This window comes from Jaculus jaculus, chromosome X (genome assembly GCF_020740685.1).
Source record: "Jaculus jaculus isolate mJacJac1 chromosome X, mJacJac1.mat.Y.cur, whole genome shotgun sequence".
NCBI classification, from domain to species: Eukaryota; Metazoa; Chordata; class Mammalia; order Rodentia; family Dipodidae; genus Jaculus; species Jaculus jaculus.
The window spans coordinates 125,718,461-125,734,858 of record NC_059125.1 but is presented as its reverse complement, the minus strand read 5'-3'; the positions used below and the strand labels follow the sequence as shown (position 1 = coordinate 125,734,858).

The 16,398-nt window shown below is 41.9% G+C and overlaps 1 protein-coding gene across 7 annotated transcripts in view; it reads left to right on the top strand.

The window, feature by feature from the left end:
* The first annotated feature begins 10,622 nt into the window (after positions 1-10,622).
* Smarca1 (SWI/SNF related, matrix associated, actin dependent regulator of chromatin, subfamily a, member 1) overlaps positions 10,623-16,398 on the top strand; it is an 88,063-nt gene continuing 82,287 nt past the window's right edge. For 4 of the 7 annotated variants that reach the window (XM_045140231.1, XM_045140229.1, XM_045140230.1 and 1 more), the window contains exons 1-2: positions 10,955-11,246; positions 15,808-15,909. In XM_045140231.1, the coding sequence (XP_044996166.1) occupies positions 11,079-11,246; positions 15,808-15,909 (270 nt within the window). In that variant the 5' untranslated portion in view covers positions 10,955-11,078. Of the gene's footprint in view, positions 10,638-10,954; positions 11,247-15,807; positions 15,910-16,398 lie in introns of those variants that run through there. The other 3 variants (XM_004653947.3, XR_006634602.1, XM_004653949.3) reach the window with 2 other exon arrangements.

Sequence of the window (16,398 nt, the reverse complement as noted above, 5' to 3'; positions counted from 1 at the left end):
GAGTAGAAACAAGAAATCAAGCATTATTAGTACTTTGGATGATACTCCCAAACCAGGCATCGCTGTATGATCATTCATCGACCCCCCCCAACACACCGCCAGAATTAAACTGGAGCTAATATTGGCCCAGAATTCTCCAGAGAAGCATAAAAGCTTATTTGTTTGAGTTGATTAAGATTTGTGCTATACTGAACATAACACACACACACACACACACACATAACTGAAGATTGGGTTATGGGTGTTTCTCAGTAGCCACATGCTTGTTCAACTTGTACAAGGCCCTGGGTTTGATCCCCAGCATCACGAAACATTTCACTATAACCCCTGGAAATAACCATTATCTTGACTTTTTAAAATTTTTTTAGTTAGGGTCTTACTCTAGCCCAGGGTGACATGGAATTTACTATATACTCTCAGGGTGGCCTCAAACTCACAGCGATCCTCCTACCTTTGTCTCCTAAATTCTGGGATTAAAGGCCCGGCTCTATCTTGACTTTTGAGATAATCATTTCCTTGTATTTATTTTAGTTTTATTATGTAAGAATACAGGTTAGATATGTTTTCTTATTTGGCAATATACCATATATACTCTCATATTTAATTAGCTTAAGTCATTATTATCTCATACATGTGGGTTTTTTTATAGATGGCATTGAAGTACAGAGTATTCCATGATGTGAATAAATCACAATTCATTCTCCTTTTGAAAGATGTTAGGCGGTTTCCAGTATATGTAAATTATGCTAAGAGTGTAATTATGTGTTTTTTTAGATATACATATGAATGATTTTCTCTAGGGCATATTACCCTAGTGGAATTTCTCTAGGGTATTTTATTGTAGTGGGTTAAAGATGTCATAAGTTTGGCTCTCTAGAAGCCAAGCTCAGATGCAGTATTGCAGATGAAATAGGTTTGGTTAGGGAGAATGGACTGCAACATTAGAATGAGGAAGCTTGAGCTGTGGAACAAATAAAGCTGAAATGGTCCTTTAAATCTCTGCCTCACTTATTCACCATAGGAAGCATGAGACCTTAGCCCAAGCAGCTCTCTATAGCTGAGGCAGGTCCTCAAGGAGCTAATAGTCAAAAGCTGTCTTCTAACTGTACTCAAGTCCAAAAAGCAGTTCCTTGAGAGTTTCCAATGTTCTCCATCCTTATCAGCTCTTGTTATTGTTAGTTTTAAGGATTTTAATCTTTCTAGTGGATGTGCAGTAATATCTCATCATTGTTTTAATTTGCTTTTTCCCAATGACTGCTGAAGTTAAATGGCTTGTCATATGTCTCCTGCTTTGTATATCTTTGTCTATCCACTTGTGTTTGTTTTGCCTTCTTCAAATAAGCATCTCTCAGACAGGGGTCTGCAAATCCTACTCTAAGCCCTCCTCCCCTTTCCTAGTGAACCAATGAGTTTACTAAGCTTTTTTTTTATTTTTATTTTTTACAGAAGCATGGGTGAGAGTTTACTCACAGAAACATGGATGACCCCAAAACAGATGCATCACCAAAAAGTCTCACCCTACCCTGGGTGATTATGTCACAGAAGTTGCATCATGGAGTCCCACCTTCGGGGAACTTTCATCCCCCTATATACTCTAGCACTAGCCAAGATCACGTGAAAGTGGGATCCAGGAGTGAGTGGCGGGAAGAATCCCAGATGAGGCCCTGTGACACCTCCTTCTAATTGGAAGTGTCCATAGACCCATACACATTACATTACGTGGCTATGGCTTCTACTAGGTTATCTCTGCTGCACGCTGGGCATGGGATGGTCATATCAGGCCCATTTTCAGAGGAAATCACTTTACTCCAATACCCCACCCCATTCTTATTACTTTTTATACCCTATCTACACTCTCTTCCATGGCAATTGTATCAGTTAGGGTTCTTTAGAGGAACAGAACCAAGAGAATGACTATGTACTTAAAAGGGGATTTATTGGCATAGCATACAATGTATGAGTTGAGCAACTGTCTACAAGCTGGAGAATCAGAGTACCTGGTAGCTTCACAGTCCATAAAGCTGGATGCAGGCTGGGTTCCAATGTCATCAGAGAATAGCCAAATGGTAGACATTCATGAGTGAGTGGTATGGAGATCCCGACAAGAAGAATACACCAGTGAGTAGCATAGGAAGCTACACAAAAGAAAATAAAGCTCCGAGTTGTCCTAGAGCTTCCTAATATACAGCCCCAACCAAAGACAATTCATAGTCACTTTCCATTACTTGTCTCTTCATCCTAGAGTGCCATCACAGGGCCACCACACTCTCCCCGCCTCTGATGGTCTCAGTAGGGCTGAGTGGGGTTTCCAAGCTGACCCCAGGGTCAGTGAATAGTGGGAACATGCTCTCCCTCGCAGAGCCCACTGCTCTAGCAAGCTCCCAGGGACTGACAAGCTTGGTGCTGCTGTCTCTTGATTGGTCACTATGGTCCCTTTTTTGTTTTCAGTGTTGGGAACTGAACCTAGGACCTTGAACTTGCTAGGCAAGTGCTCTATCACTGAGATAGATCCCCTACCCCAAAACTCACTTTTCTTTGTCCATTGTTTTTTTTGAGATAATGTCCTACTATGTGGTCCTGGCTGTCCTGGAGCTTTCAGCTCTCAATCTTCCTGCTTCAGCCTCCTGATTGCTGGATCAACATGTGGGTGATACCACAGCTGGCCTCTCATCTGTGTTTTAACATGTGTTCCAGGCAATGCTGATATGCAAGTATGAGAACCACTGGTTCACCACTAAACAAGAATCTTCTCCAGGTCCTTAATGAATCATCATGGCCTTTGGTAGCATATCTATTACATAGTGAAACCTTGAAAATTATACACATGTAGAGATTCCAGACCCCATAGTTCTCTTCCTTTGCTGTTCCCAGGCTCTGAGTTTGGATTCTGTGTCCCAGAGGCTGTAACTCCCAAATTCTCTATGCATTTCCAAGTGCAAAACTATGAATACATGTCTGTGTAGGCTTGATGTCCTTTGAGATTGTGTGTATTAGCCAGGGTTCTCTAGAATAACAGAACTGATAGAATGAATATGTATTACCAAAGGGATTTAAGATATTAGCTTACAGGACATTTGTGGGGCAGTCCCACAATAGCTGTCTGCGGGCTCACACTGGAACCAGAGAACTGGGTAGCTGCTCAGACCATGAGGCTGGATACCTCAGCATTGCCAATTGGCAGTTGTATGAAACGTTTTCCTTGGGCCAGGGGGTGGGGAATGTGAACATAAGTCTACCAACCTGAGCTAGGTCACAAACAACATACCAAAGCACAATTTACCAAAATCTAGTTTTGGTGAATCAATGAGTTTATTGGGGTTACATATAGAGCATGGGTGCAGGGTCACTTATAGCAGCATGGATGACTTAAAGGCCATGACAACACTGTAAAGCCCACCACACCATAGGTGACAACTCAGGGAAGCTGCATCTCTGAAGCACGTTGCATGACTTTCAGGTAGCTCAGCTGGTCAGAGAGGTCATACCTCTCAGTCGTTTATTGCTTCTATAACCTTGGGGGGGGTGGTCTTGTGATCTTGCAAGTTTCAAGAGCTAAGACATTTGAGGTCCACAGCTTCTTTTTTTATTTTTAAAAGTCAGAATATACTTTGTATGGATACATCATGTGTTGGTACCATCTTTTCCTCCTCCATGTTCCCATTCCTCAGGGGGCCCCTCCTCAGTGGGGTTGCTGGTATTTCCCATGGGGTTGTTGGTTATGGGTTGTGGGAGTTATTGGGGGAGGGAATGCCTATGGCCATGATGTCTCAGCCTGTGGCTATTACAATCTTTTGCTTCCTCTTCCACAACATTCCCTGAGACTTGGTGGGTGTGTTCTAAGTCTACTTCAGTAATGAGCTCTTAAGATCCTCTGTATTTCTTCTGGTATCCTCAGGGTTTGTCTCCTTTACCCTGGAACTGATTGTCAGGCTCACCATGGAAGCAGCACTTTTGCTTGTCCCCCAGTTCCTCTGTGGTTTCACCTGGGCCTTGGCTGAGACGCAAGGGGTGGTTTATCTCCTTGGGTCTTGCTACCTTCTGAAAAAGAAAAACAGATTCTCCAAAGGAGAGTGAAGTCAGCATAGGTTAAATTGGATAGGCGTTATTAATTGAAGAATATTTTGATGGACGTAGCCACTCTTTTAGCCAAAGACTAGTGGAAGCTTGACATTGGAAAACATATTCTTTGTCTCTATAGGATTCAGACCTGGTTTCCAGTTCCAGATATGAGTTACTTCCCACTGAGTGGATCTCTTTTATTTTATTTTAATTTATTTATTTGAGACAGAGAGAGAGAGGGAGAATGGGCCCATCAGGGCCTCTAGCCACTGCAAATGAACTTCAGACCCATGAACCACCAGTGCATCTGTCTTATGTGGGACATGGAGAATTGAACCAGGGTTCTTAGGCTTTGCAGGCATGTACCTTAACCACTAAGCCATCTCTTCAGCCCCCACTGAATGGATCTCTTAGCCAATCAGGAAGTCATTGGTTACCCACCAGGGCTTTGTGCCACCATTGCACAGGTGTGTACTTCTTGTCAGCTCAGCTAATTTTACTTCCCCAACCTTAATGAGTTTTGGAACTTCCTAAGTCTTAATGAACTTCCCTTCCAGAAGAAGTGTCTCTATTTGGAAGAACTTGCTACTTAAAACTGGTTCTAAACATCTGGAGGATTCCTGTCCAGACTCTGGTCTTTAGTCCATTTTAGAAGGGAGAAGAAGCTGGATCCCAGTGTCTGTGAAAGATAGCTGCAATAGGGTAGATTCATGCAGTAGAAAGTAACAAGTTTAGCCAGGCAAAAGGTCCCTGCTCTTTTGCAGCTTCATTTTTTTGGGGGGATATATGTATATATATGTATATATGTATATGTGTGTATATATATATGTGTGTGTGTGTGTGTGTGTGTGTGTGTGTGTATGAGAGAGACAGAATTAGCACACCAGGTCCTCTAGCCATTGCAAATGAACTCCAGATGCATGTGCCATCTTGTGCATCTGGCTTTATGTGAGTAGTGGGGAACCAAACTCAGGTCATTAGGTTTTGCAGGCAAGCGCCTTAACTGCTGAGCTATCTCTCCAGCCTAGCTTCTTTATATATGGCCCACTACTGGAAGGGCTGCCCATTCCAGGGAAAGATCCTTTCTGGAACCATCTTCACAGACTTGCTCAAGGGGTGTGTCTCTCACTTATTGGTCACATCGTGGATGTGGACTTTCCTTGGGAGGAGTAGCATGACCTAAATTGTACAGCTAACATGATGCTAGAGACATACCACAGCCTAGAATCATTGGACCATGGCCTTATCAAACTGGGAGTCATCTTCAAACTGGAACATGGAACAGGATTTGTGGATAGGCAAAACACCCTAAACTAGATACATAAGCTATCCAAAAAATGAATGGTCTAAATAAGAGGTGCCAGGAAATCCAAGACACAGTTGTTGGAACTTGCCATCATGTCCCAGAAAAATTTAACAATGTAATTTTTTTTTATTTTTTTAAAAATTTTTATTTATTTATTTGAGAGCGACAGACATAGAGAGAAAGACAGATAGAGGGAGAGAGAGAGAATGGGCGCGCCAGGGCTTCCAGCCTCTGCAAACGAACTCCAGACGCGTGCGCCCCCTTGTGCATCTGGCTAACGTGGGACCTGGGGAACCGAGCCTCGAACCGGGGTCCTTAGGCTTCACAGGCGAGCGCTTAACCGCTAAGCCATCTCTCCAGCCCTATATTTTCATATTGCATTGTCACAAACCACTTTAAATTAGGCATTATATCCATTTTTCAAATGCAAATCTGTAGTGAGGGAGGTTAGATAACCTGGGTGAATTAGAGCTCAAAATTTTCATCACCACAGAGTCAACAGTGAGAATAACTGCCATTCTGTGACTAATAATTTTCACTTGTTTCATATTATTTAGCACATGTCTCGTGTCTTGGGTCATTATGAATGGGTAGAATTTTGGTGTTGGGAAGCACACAAAAAGTCTTATATACCCTTTCCTAGAATCAAGTTTTGCATAAATTTTCAAAGTAGAACAATCCTTATATAAACAGCTTAAATGATAGTGGTTTAAAATGCCTCAACATTTTTATTGCTTCTGTTACATTACACATTGCTTCTTTTGTGTAAAATTATTCTCTTACTTTTTTTGATTCTTAAGTAGCCCCAGTTGGTGGAGAGCTCTCCATCCTTTTGCCTCAGCCTCCTGAGTGCCACTATGCCAATTTTTCCTTTCCAGTTTTTGACTCTACTATTGCATATTTCTTTTGTTAAAGATAACTTGCCCATATCTAAGTGTTAGAGTTAACAGTTAGGGTTAGAGTTTGTTTGCAGTGGCTGGAGGCCCTGGCACACTCACTCTATCTGCCTCCCTCAGTCTCAAATAAATATTTAAAAAATATATGTACATATACATTCTTTTAAAAAATATTTGAGAGCAAGGTGGGGGGGGAAGGAGCAGATAGAGAAAATGGGTGTGCTAGGGCCTCCACACTGCAAGTGAACAACAGATGCATGGTCCACCTTCTTCATCTGGCTTATGTGAGTAGTGGGGAGTCAGATCTGGGTCCTTAGGTTTCACAGGCAAGTGTTTTAACCACTAAGCCATCTCTCAAACCCATCCATATTAGTTCTTAAGGCTTGTATAGTATTCCACTTGTGAATATGCTATACAATTGTTTGACAATCCTTTCATCTAAGTTGTTGACATTAGGATTTCCTCTTCAGTGACTGTCTTAGGAATCATTACTATTGTGAGAATTTAGAGAACACCAAGGAGACAGAATGTAGAAGTATTTTCCATTTTCTCAATATTATTTCCACTGTCAAGAAGGAAGCCTCGTGAAGAATAGGGAACCAGCTGAAGATGAAATGGAAAGATGGGGTGTTGAATGAGTCTGGGATTTGAATGTAGCTTTTGACACTTATTAGCAATTGGATCATACATGAGTTATTTAACCTAAGTAAGTATATATTTCTCATCTGTTGAATATGAATGCTATTTGTAAAATAAATATTATTAGGATATTAATATCCTAATATCATAATTTAAGAATCTAGCACAGTACCTGATAGAATATTGAATGCTCAAGAAATGGTAGGATATATTCAGGGCTACCTTTAAATTTTCCTAACATGGTAACCACCAAGGAAATACCATTTTCACTATTGCCGGGAATAGTAGCACATACCTTTAATTCCAACACTCAGGAGGCAGAGGTAAGAGGATCCCTGTGAGTTCGAGGCCAGCCTGGGACTACCGAGTGAATTCTAGGTCAACCTGGGCTAGAGTGAGACCCTACCTTGAAAAAACACAACACAGCAAAATAAAACAAATAAACAAAAAAGAAATGTCACTATCAAACATGATTTATTTTTAAAGAGAAACAGTAAGGCTGGGGAGATAGCTCGGTGGATGCTTTCCACTCAGGTCTGGGTACCCAGGTTCAATCCTCCCCAGACTCCATGTAAGAAAGCTGGAAGCTGTAGCAGGCTTCTGTAATCCCTTCACAGAGACCTTTGAGAACAGCATAGAAATAAAGAGAAGAAGATCAAGAGAGGAGAAACCCTGCCCCGAATGAGGTGGAAAGTCAAGGAATGACCTGAGAAGTTGTACTGTGACATGCACACATGCACTGTGGCACATACACACCTTCCCCCTCCCTCCCTCTCTCTCTCTCTTTCATACACACACAATAAAAGAAAAGAAAAACAATGAGAAAGATTGTTGATGTGAACCAACTGTGACCAAGATACTGTGACCCGAATCCTATGTACCAGCTTCTAAAGACAATAGTGTGGTTTTCAGGCATAATCTGGTTCCAATGACAAATTCCAGATAAGATTAAGAGAAGGAACACCAAGCCCTTGACCTGGTCTTTTTGAACTTTATAAAACTAATTAATACCACCATAAGGCACACATTCTGGTAGTTGCTAAACAAGTTTTGCCATGTCAAAGTAATTGACATCTTCTACAACCCTTGTGCTAGAGATGAGGTTAGTTTTAAGATTCTCAAATATGGTCTCAAGTTTCTTTGAGAAGGTTTACCTTGTTCTCCCACCTCAATGGAGCAGAACAATTAAAGACCCTTGCAAGTGAAAGGATGGACTAGGCTAACTGAGTAGCTGATAGAGCAAGGTGTTGAGAAGGATCAGATATGAGGTTATTTGTTGAACAAAGTCTACCATCATGAATTTTAAGCTGATTTGCAAATAGGGAGCATACACACTCTGTAAATAGCAGCTGTTACCATAAACCATAAGGCAATATTTACACGAATCTTGTGGCATGATCTATTGATTTAACATTGAGCTTTTCAGCCAAATTCACATATGTGGTAGCCCTTTTATCCATGTTTTCTTTCAAAGGAAGGATTGCATTATACATATGTGGAAAACTGCCAAAGTACAAATATATTCTGTCCCCAACAAAACCCAATGTGTAAATTCTTCTCTTGTGACCCATGTTCCCACAAAAAAAGATGTCCCCATATTTCCTGACAAAAGTACATGTAATTCTTGGTGTAACTGCAATACTGTGCACTGACAATGAAATGGTGTCACAAGCAGTCTTACCAACAGGAACAAAACATTCAACAATGAATATTTCTTGATCCTTTCTCTTTGCAAGCCCTGGGCAATGGCAGGGGAATTGTATCTTCTCTTGGCTACAGTATGATGAAAAAAAGACATCCTCTGCTGCTGTCTGGAATGCCTTTCCCGAGTCATGTGGATGTACCACAGCATCATACTTCAACACTCCTCCGGCTTGTCCACCAAAGAATCCTTCATGACCAAGGAGACTATACAGGTGGTTGCAAAGGGGTAGGATGGCTAATGGCATTCTCAAGTTGATGCTCCAGAAATAGCAGCTGTTTTTATACCAAGGCACCCTACCTATCTATGTCCACTGGATAGTGCATATCCAGGACAGGAGACATGGACCCTGGACTGGGGCGGGAGGAACTAGTTATCATGAAGGCAAAATCAGAAGAAGGCATCACAAGCTTCTATCCTCTCCCATTGGCACATCGCTTCCGTCACCAGTGTCTTGTCCTGTGCCTCATCTTTCTCTATTCCAACTAGTTTGTTGAGTAGGGTGTGATTACTCATGACTGTGATCCCAGCACATGGGAAGCTGAGGCACAAGAACTGCTGCAAGTTGAAGGCCAGTCTGGGTTACAGAGCAAGACTTTAAAACAAAGACATAGTCTATGGACAGGATGTGATATTTCTTCACATAAATGATCAGTTAAGAGCGAAATCATGTCACTAAGTTAAGGTTTCATGGTATTAAAACAAAAAAGAATTTAGGATATTAGCCCTAAGAAAAAGAAATATATTTGGGGTCAGTTGTGTGCTATCCTGCTACTTACAAAATTTATACCTTATTTTATTTTATTTTATTTTTTCTAGGTAGGGTCTTAATCTTATCCAGGCTGACCTGGAATTCACTATGTAGTCTCAGGGTGGCTTCGAACTCATGGTGATCCTCCTAGCTCTGTCTCCCCAGGGCTGGGACTAAAGGCGCGAGCCACCACACCTGGCTTAAATTGTTAATTTAAGTAAGTATGCTGATGGAAGTTAATCATGACTTCTCTTACTATAGAAAGTAGCTGTTTCATTTTGGCAAATGTACGTCTTGTGGTTGTTGTTTGGTATACTGTTTCCTGTAAGCTTTGTGGTCTCTTTCATTCCTGTTGACTGGATTATAAAGGATAGGATGTAAATCTTTCCGTTATTGATCAAATTAAGTGATGAGGAGACATAAAAGCAATATTTAATTATATTTGAATCCTGTTGCACCCTTCACTAGATGCTTTTTACATCATTGATCATGCATATTTACTGGTGTTGGATTCTGAGGAAGTACAGATGAAAACATGAATAGAACATGATCCCCATTCCCATTAAAGCTATTTAATTTAATGACCAATATTAGGTACTTATCACATGTTGCCCCAGATTTGTGGGAGGACTTTGATCTTGTCCCCCATGAATTTTAATACAAAGTGGGGAAGGCAAAGAAGTGCTGCTTCACATTGGCCACCTGAGATGTCTCAGCGTTGAAAACAAAACTATATATACAGAAAACCCAAGAGGCCAGTCATGGTGGTGACCACCTTTAATCCCAGCACTCCAGAGATAGGAGGATCGCCATGAGTTTGAAGCCATCCTGAGACTACATAGTGAATTCCAGGTCAGCGAGATCCTATCTCCAAAAAAAAAAAAAAAAACCTAATAATAATAATAAGGTGCCTTATCACCTTCTGCCTTCATATGGGAAGGAGCTGTTCGTATTATCTCCTCTTTCCTTCTCTTAAACTAATAAAGTGTAAACTTAAAGAGAGAAAGAAAGAGAGAGAGAGAGAGAGAGGGAGAGGGAGAGAGAGAGAGAGTCACGTTGTACCTTATAAGTGACTTTCCGCCCTCAAGGGATTCAAAGAGTTCTGATCTTTCTTTTGAAGATAGGAACACGCCACCAATCAGATTCCTTTAGGGACCTGCAAAAGGGGCAGTCTCCAGAGAGGTTCTGGGCTTTGCAAGTGGTGGAAAAGACCTTGTACAGAACAGGAATAAGCAGAGGAAAAGTTCTTTGTGCAAGAAAGGGAGCGCGCCCGGAGGTGCGGAGGTACAAAAAGCAGATTGAAGGGAAATACAAATCTGCAAGGGGAGCTCAGACTCACTGTTGGGGGCATGTGGGGATGGAGATATTTTTTTAGGGGGCCATAAGCCTTGAGATTTTGTCCTTCACCCCTGAGTGCGCCCCACACTCAGGCAACAGTTGGTTGTGTGGAGCAGGCCTGGGCTCTGGGTGGGGAGGGGGAGTCTCTGGATTGGTGAGGGGGGGCGAAGGGGGGGTGGCTAGGGGGGAGGCCATGACGTAGGGTGGGTGGACGGAAGTGGGGCAGGGTTGAGGGTTATTTAAAGAAGGGGGGGCGAGGGAAGGGGTTGGAAGCTAGTATTCCCCACCCCTGCTCCATCTAGCTCTTTCCAGTGCAGCCACTGCTGCCGCCCAGGAGATTCATCCCCCCCCTTTCTTGTCCCCCTAGTCGTTTCCCGCTCCAACGCCATGGAGCCGGACACCGCCGCAGTGGCAGCCACCGTGGCAGCCTCGGATGCGACCGCCACAATCGTGGTTGTGGAGGACGAGCAGCCCGGACTGTCTACCTTGAAGGAGGAGGGAGCGGCCGCCGAGGCCACCGAAGCCTCCGCGATCACGGAGAAGGGAGAGAAGGAGGTAAATAGGAAAAGGTGTGTGTGTGAGGGTGTGCGTGTGTGTGCGCGCGCGCGCGTGTGTGTGTGTGTGTGTGTGCGTGCCTGTGTGTGTGTGCGTGTGCATGCATGCGTGTGTGTTGGGCAAATCCCATGTCTGGCCCCTCTGAGGGGCCCAAACCCTGACCTTTCGGCGCCGACAGGTACCCAGGATCTCTGCAGGGATGGGGGCGGCGGAACGAGCTGGCATTCGTTCCCCTCCCCCTTTCCTGCTGGCCGCCTGCAAGGCGGGGGCGGGGCGCGGCGCGGGGTGCTGGGGTGTCTTTATCCCGGGCCCCAGCCCCAGGTCCCCTCTACCTTCCCGGAACTGGGGTAACGGGGTGGGGGATGGGGCCGTGCAGGAAAGAGCCTCCGCCTCTCCCTCGCTCGTCGCTGGCTCTCCCGCCTCCCCCCCGCTTTCCCGTCGGCCTCTGCCTGGGAAATCTGGACCCTTCAATCCCACAGTCGCGCTTCCAGGGGTTTTGGCTGGGGGCTTATTTTATCAAATTTAAATTTCAAGGTGCTGGTAGCTGGGGGAAGGTGGAGGATGATAGGAAGACATTTATTCCCTTCACTGCCAATGTTGGGCTTTTGAACTGCACAAAATAAAAATTTCCCTTGTTCGTTCGTTAGCCCCCCCTGCTGTGGCAGGGGGTGTCACGTAGAGAAAATGATCTCTTCTCGTTGTACCCTACAGTTCTCATACCGAGGAACCATGCACGATGGCTTAGGAAAATTTCCAACGTCTGCACCCTCTCCCTCTCCTGCCCCGCCCCTGACCGTATAGTGTTTCACTCCGCGGCCACCCAGATGGTCCCCTAACTGGCCCCCAGCCTTGCAGCCTTCCGCCTCCCTCTCCTAGTGGGCGCTGCTGGCTCCTGGACTCAGGTTTTTCTTTTCTCTAATATTTCCAAATCCTACAGTCTCGAGGATGAATTGCTACTAACATATGCGAGCAATCACTGAGACAACTATTAAAGCCAAATTCAGAAAATATACCTTCATAAGGTGTATTTCACATGGACCCAGACATGCAAATGAAACTATGCAACGTTTAGAAAATTTGAGATTAAAAATGGGGCTAGGAATAAGAAGTTTTTGATGTAAAATAGAATTGCAGGATGGATCTATTTCCCCCCCTCATTCGCGAGTAGACGTCACAATTTAAAAAATGGTGGGTAATTAAAATTATCCTTTAGAGATCTCAAGTGGCTTTGTCTCAATCTTTATATGATCCTATGCGAGCAAATGAAAAGCTTTTGAGGAACATGAACACCTTTTGCCTGTAGTAAGAAGAGTCATTTCAAATTCAGCAGTGACTTATCTAACATATTTTACTGTTACAAGGTGGTCTAAGCAGAAAGATGACTGTAGTGCCAAGTGACAACTGTCAAAATGCTGGATTTGTGAGATCTCTGTGATACCTGGATCAGCAAGGCAATACTGATGATTAAAGCTGGGCCAAATACCAAGCATCAATATAAATTGATTGGGAAATTCAGAAATGTGTCTAGATGCTTTTTAGTCCTTATGTTGGGCAAATATAAAGGGTACATTCTTTTTTTTTGGCATGGTAGTAAAGTTTACAAGGTTTTTTTTTTTTTTTCAAATTTTGAAAAGACTGGAAAATCAATAAAAATATCCAGTGAGCACAGTGTTGATTCCTGAACATTCATGAACTGCGAGCATTCGTGAACCTCATCAGATGCTGCTTACCTGCCCATTCAGGATGAGGAAAGGTGCTACAAGGCAGGGTATCTGGATGTCTACTACTTTTGTCACTGCATCCTTTTTATTTTCAATTTCTCAGTAATATATTTTTTACTGCCTTGACTCTAGGAGTGCACATTAGTTATTGTACTCTTACAATGGCACAAGGCCAGTTGTAATCCAACAGGTTGTTTTCTCATTTAAACAATCACACCTCAGATTCTTTTACCACTATGTTGCTTTTTAAAAGAATTTTTCTGTCTCCTCAAGGCTGTTTGCCTTTATAGCACCTCATCTACTCTCCTCAGAAAGAGTTGATCATAAAGGACCTAGATATAAAATTATCTAAAACTACAGTAAATCACCAAAAAAAAAAAAATAGCAATGTTGTGAACCACAGGGATCAGAGTCATTGCTGTAGTAATTCTGGGCTTCTACCACTCCTTCCTTGTACCCACGTGTGTGCCTCCTTTTAGTGATCATTGCCATGCCATTTACTGTTACTTTCACTCTCTGGGGTGCACAGAAGCAGATTATCAACTTATGTAGAATTGTTTGTCAAATAAGAGGGTGAGCCAGGCGTGGTGGTGCACACCTTTAGTCCCAGCCCTCAGGAGGCAGACGTAGGAGGATCGCTGTGAGTTCGAGGCCACCTTGAGACTCCATAGTGAATTCCAGGTCAGCCTGAGCTAGAGTGAGACACTACTTTGAAAAAAAAAATAAAACCAAACAACAACAACAACAACAAAAAAGGGTGAATAGGTTTCTGATTGATAGTGCTTCCATGCCGAACAGGGCAGATGAGACTTCCTGCACGGGTTTGCGAAGCTTCACCTATTCAAGGATGTTTGCACTTGTTCTCAGCATCTTCCACTTAACTGGGTTGAAGTGACAGTTGTTGAATCACAACATTGCAGAAATGGCGAGATGGTATTTTTGATAGGGACAATGTCAAGAGGAAGGTCATGGTCTTTGAGACAGGGTTTTTGGTGATCTTGTGCTGCTGCATCCTCATCAAGCACACAAGGACTCCATTATAATATCCCATTTTCTGTTTTTCAAAGATGAGAAATGCATTTTGGAAGGCATACTGTACAGAAATGAGAAGACCAAACAAGCAGATATTTTAAAGTTTGTTATGTGCTGGGTGTGGTGGCTTATGCTTTTAATCCCAGAACCTGGGGAGCTGAGGTAGGAGGATCGCTCTGAGTTTGAGGCCAGCCTTGACATGGACTACAGAGTCGGTTCCAGGTCACCCTTGGCAAGAGTGAGACCCTGCCTCCAAAAGAACTTTTTATTGAAGTCAATTAATGATGCATAGCTTTTAATAGCACTGCTAGAGATGAGGGATTTTAATTAGCATTTTTTGGAGTTATTCTTCCACGAGGTAAGCAAAAAATAAATAAATAAAATATTTTCCTAAGATTTAATTTTCTTAAAGCAAAGTTTATGTCCCACAAGTATTTTCAAACATGAAGTGAAGAATTTTCGCTGTGTTGAAAGTTGTGAACAACATTTCGCCTTTTAAGATAAAGGTGTGGACATTGATATACAAATTTTGTGTTTTGAAAATGAGATTTATAGTATATGTGACATTTTGAAAGTTTGGGCTTGAGGGGGTGTCTCCTAGTCTGTGCTTCCATCCACCCAGAGTTACACTTAAAGCATCTCACACAGATGATCTATACATAATGAAATGCTATAAATCAACATGCTGATCAATCTTTCAGGTAGTACCCTGGCCAGACTCAAATTTCATAATGTTAGTTTGGACTGCTTCAAAATAAAAATATCATCCAACATTGGAAGACATTCATTAGCTAGTGAACTTATTTTTTCATGTTTAAGGTTACATTCTGTTGCTGAATTATGTTGTAATTTTTTAGGAACAGGGTTAGAAAAGACTTTAGAAAACTGACATAATTTCTTTTGTTTTCACAAAAAGTTTGTGTTTTATTTCAGTTCCTGAAAAATCTGTGTAAAAACTCAAATATTCTAGGCATTGGACTTAAATAGCAGTTCTTGATGTCTTTCAAGAAAGGGGCCATTCTCTGCATGGCATGTTCTTGTTTTGAAACCCACCAGGTTCTCTTTATAAAGTAGAAGATATGTGACATATCATCCCTCCACTGCCTAGATCATTTTGGCCTTTTAGGTTACTGATTGATGCTAGTTTCCACTAAATTACAACTTTGGTAATGCCAATGGTTAATAGTTGATAGCTTTGATAACCTATTTGTGTAAAATATTTCTATAGCATAATTGGTAGAAGTGGTTTTCCTTCTAGAGGAAATAAGGTCAACAGTTTGAAGCTTTGCTATTAAGTTCTTTTAATATATTTGATTACATTTCATTTCATAAAGAAAACAAATTCCAAAAGTGTATTTTCAGGAACAGAAGTCATAGTTTTTAATCCTGAAAGTCTGGCTTGTTTCCATTGCATGAAGAAGTGTTTGGGAGAATGGTTGTTTACTTCTCTTGAATTCTTTGGTTTGTGGTTGAATATTAGCCCCTTTTCAATTCTTAAATCTCTTATTTTATGGTTACACACTTTTTATGGATTACATTTTAAAAACAGGCCAAAAAGCCCAATCAAGCATTACCTTTCTTTGTTATTCTAATTAATTTTATCTCTGGATTTTCAGATTTTTTTGGTTGGACCTCATGTTTACAAAACAATATTAATCATAAGTCCTGTGTTATTATCCTGCTCTACATGCATGTCTCACATTGATTTACTCATCCAGTTATTTATTTGCTTTCCAGTTTCTTCAAGTGAGAACATTCACCAGTTTAATGGTATTTAATGATGATGTTTATTTCCTTTGAAATTCTAGAAAAACATTTCTCCATTTCAACTCAAACTTGCCGCTCAAACTTCTAAATCAGGAAAAGAAATGGACCCAGAATATGAAGAGAAAATGGTAAATATACCCTTGGTAAGGTAGTGAATGCTATAACCATTATTATTATTTTTTTGAAGCAAGCCCAACAGACTGGCCTTTTTTATGCAAAAGAGTGAGAGAGAAAGAGAGAGCAAGTGAGAGAGAATGATTTGGTGCACCAGTGCATCTAGCAACTGCAACTGAACTCCAGTCACATGTACCCTGTTGTGTGCAATCTTGCATACTTGCATCACTGTGTGTCTGGTTTATGTGGGACCTGGAGAAGTGAACATGAGTCCTTAGGCTTCATTGGCAAGCGTCTTAATTGCTAGTCCATCTTGACAGCCCAGTTATTTTATTTTTTTCATTGAGAAAGAGCCATAGGACGTGTCTCTCTTGCCCAGGCTGGCCTTGAACTCATGATCCTCCTGCTTCAGTTTCTTGTGTACTGGGATTACAAGTGTACACCACAGCACATGCTTGTAATTTATTTTTATAGTGATATGCAAGATTAAAAAGCCATATATTTTTCATGCTTAATTT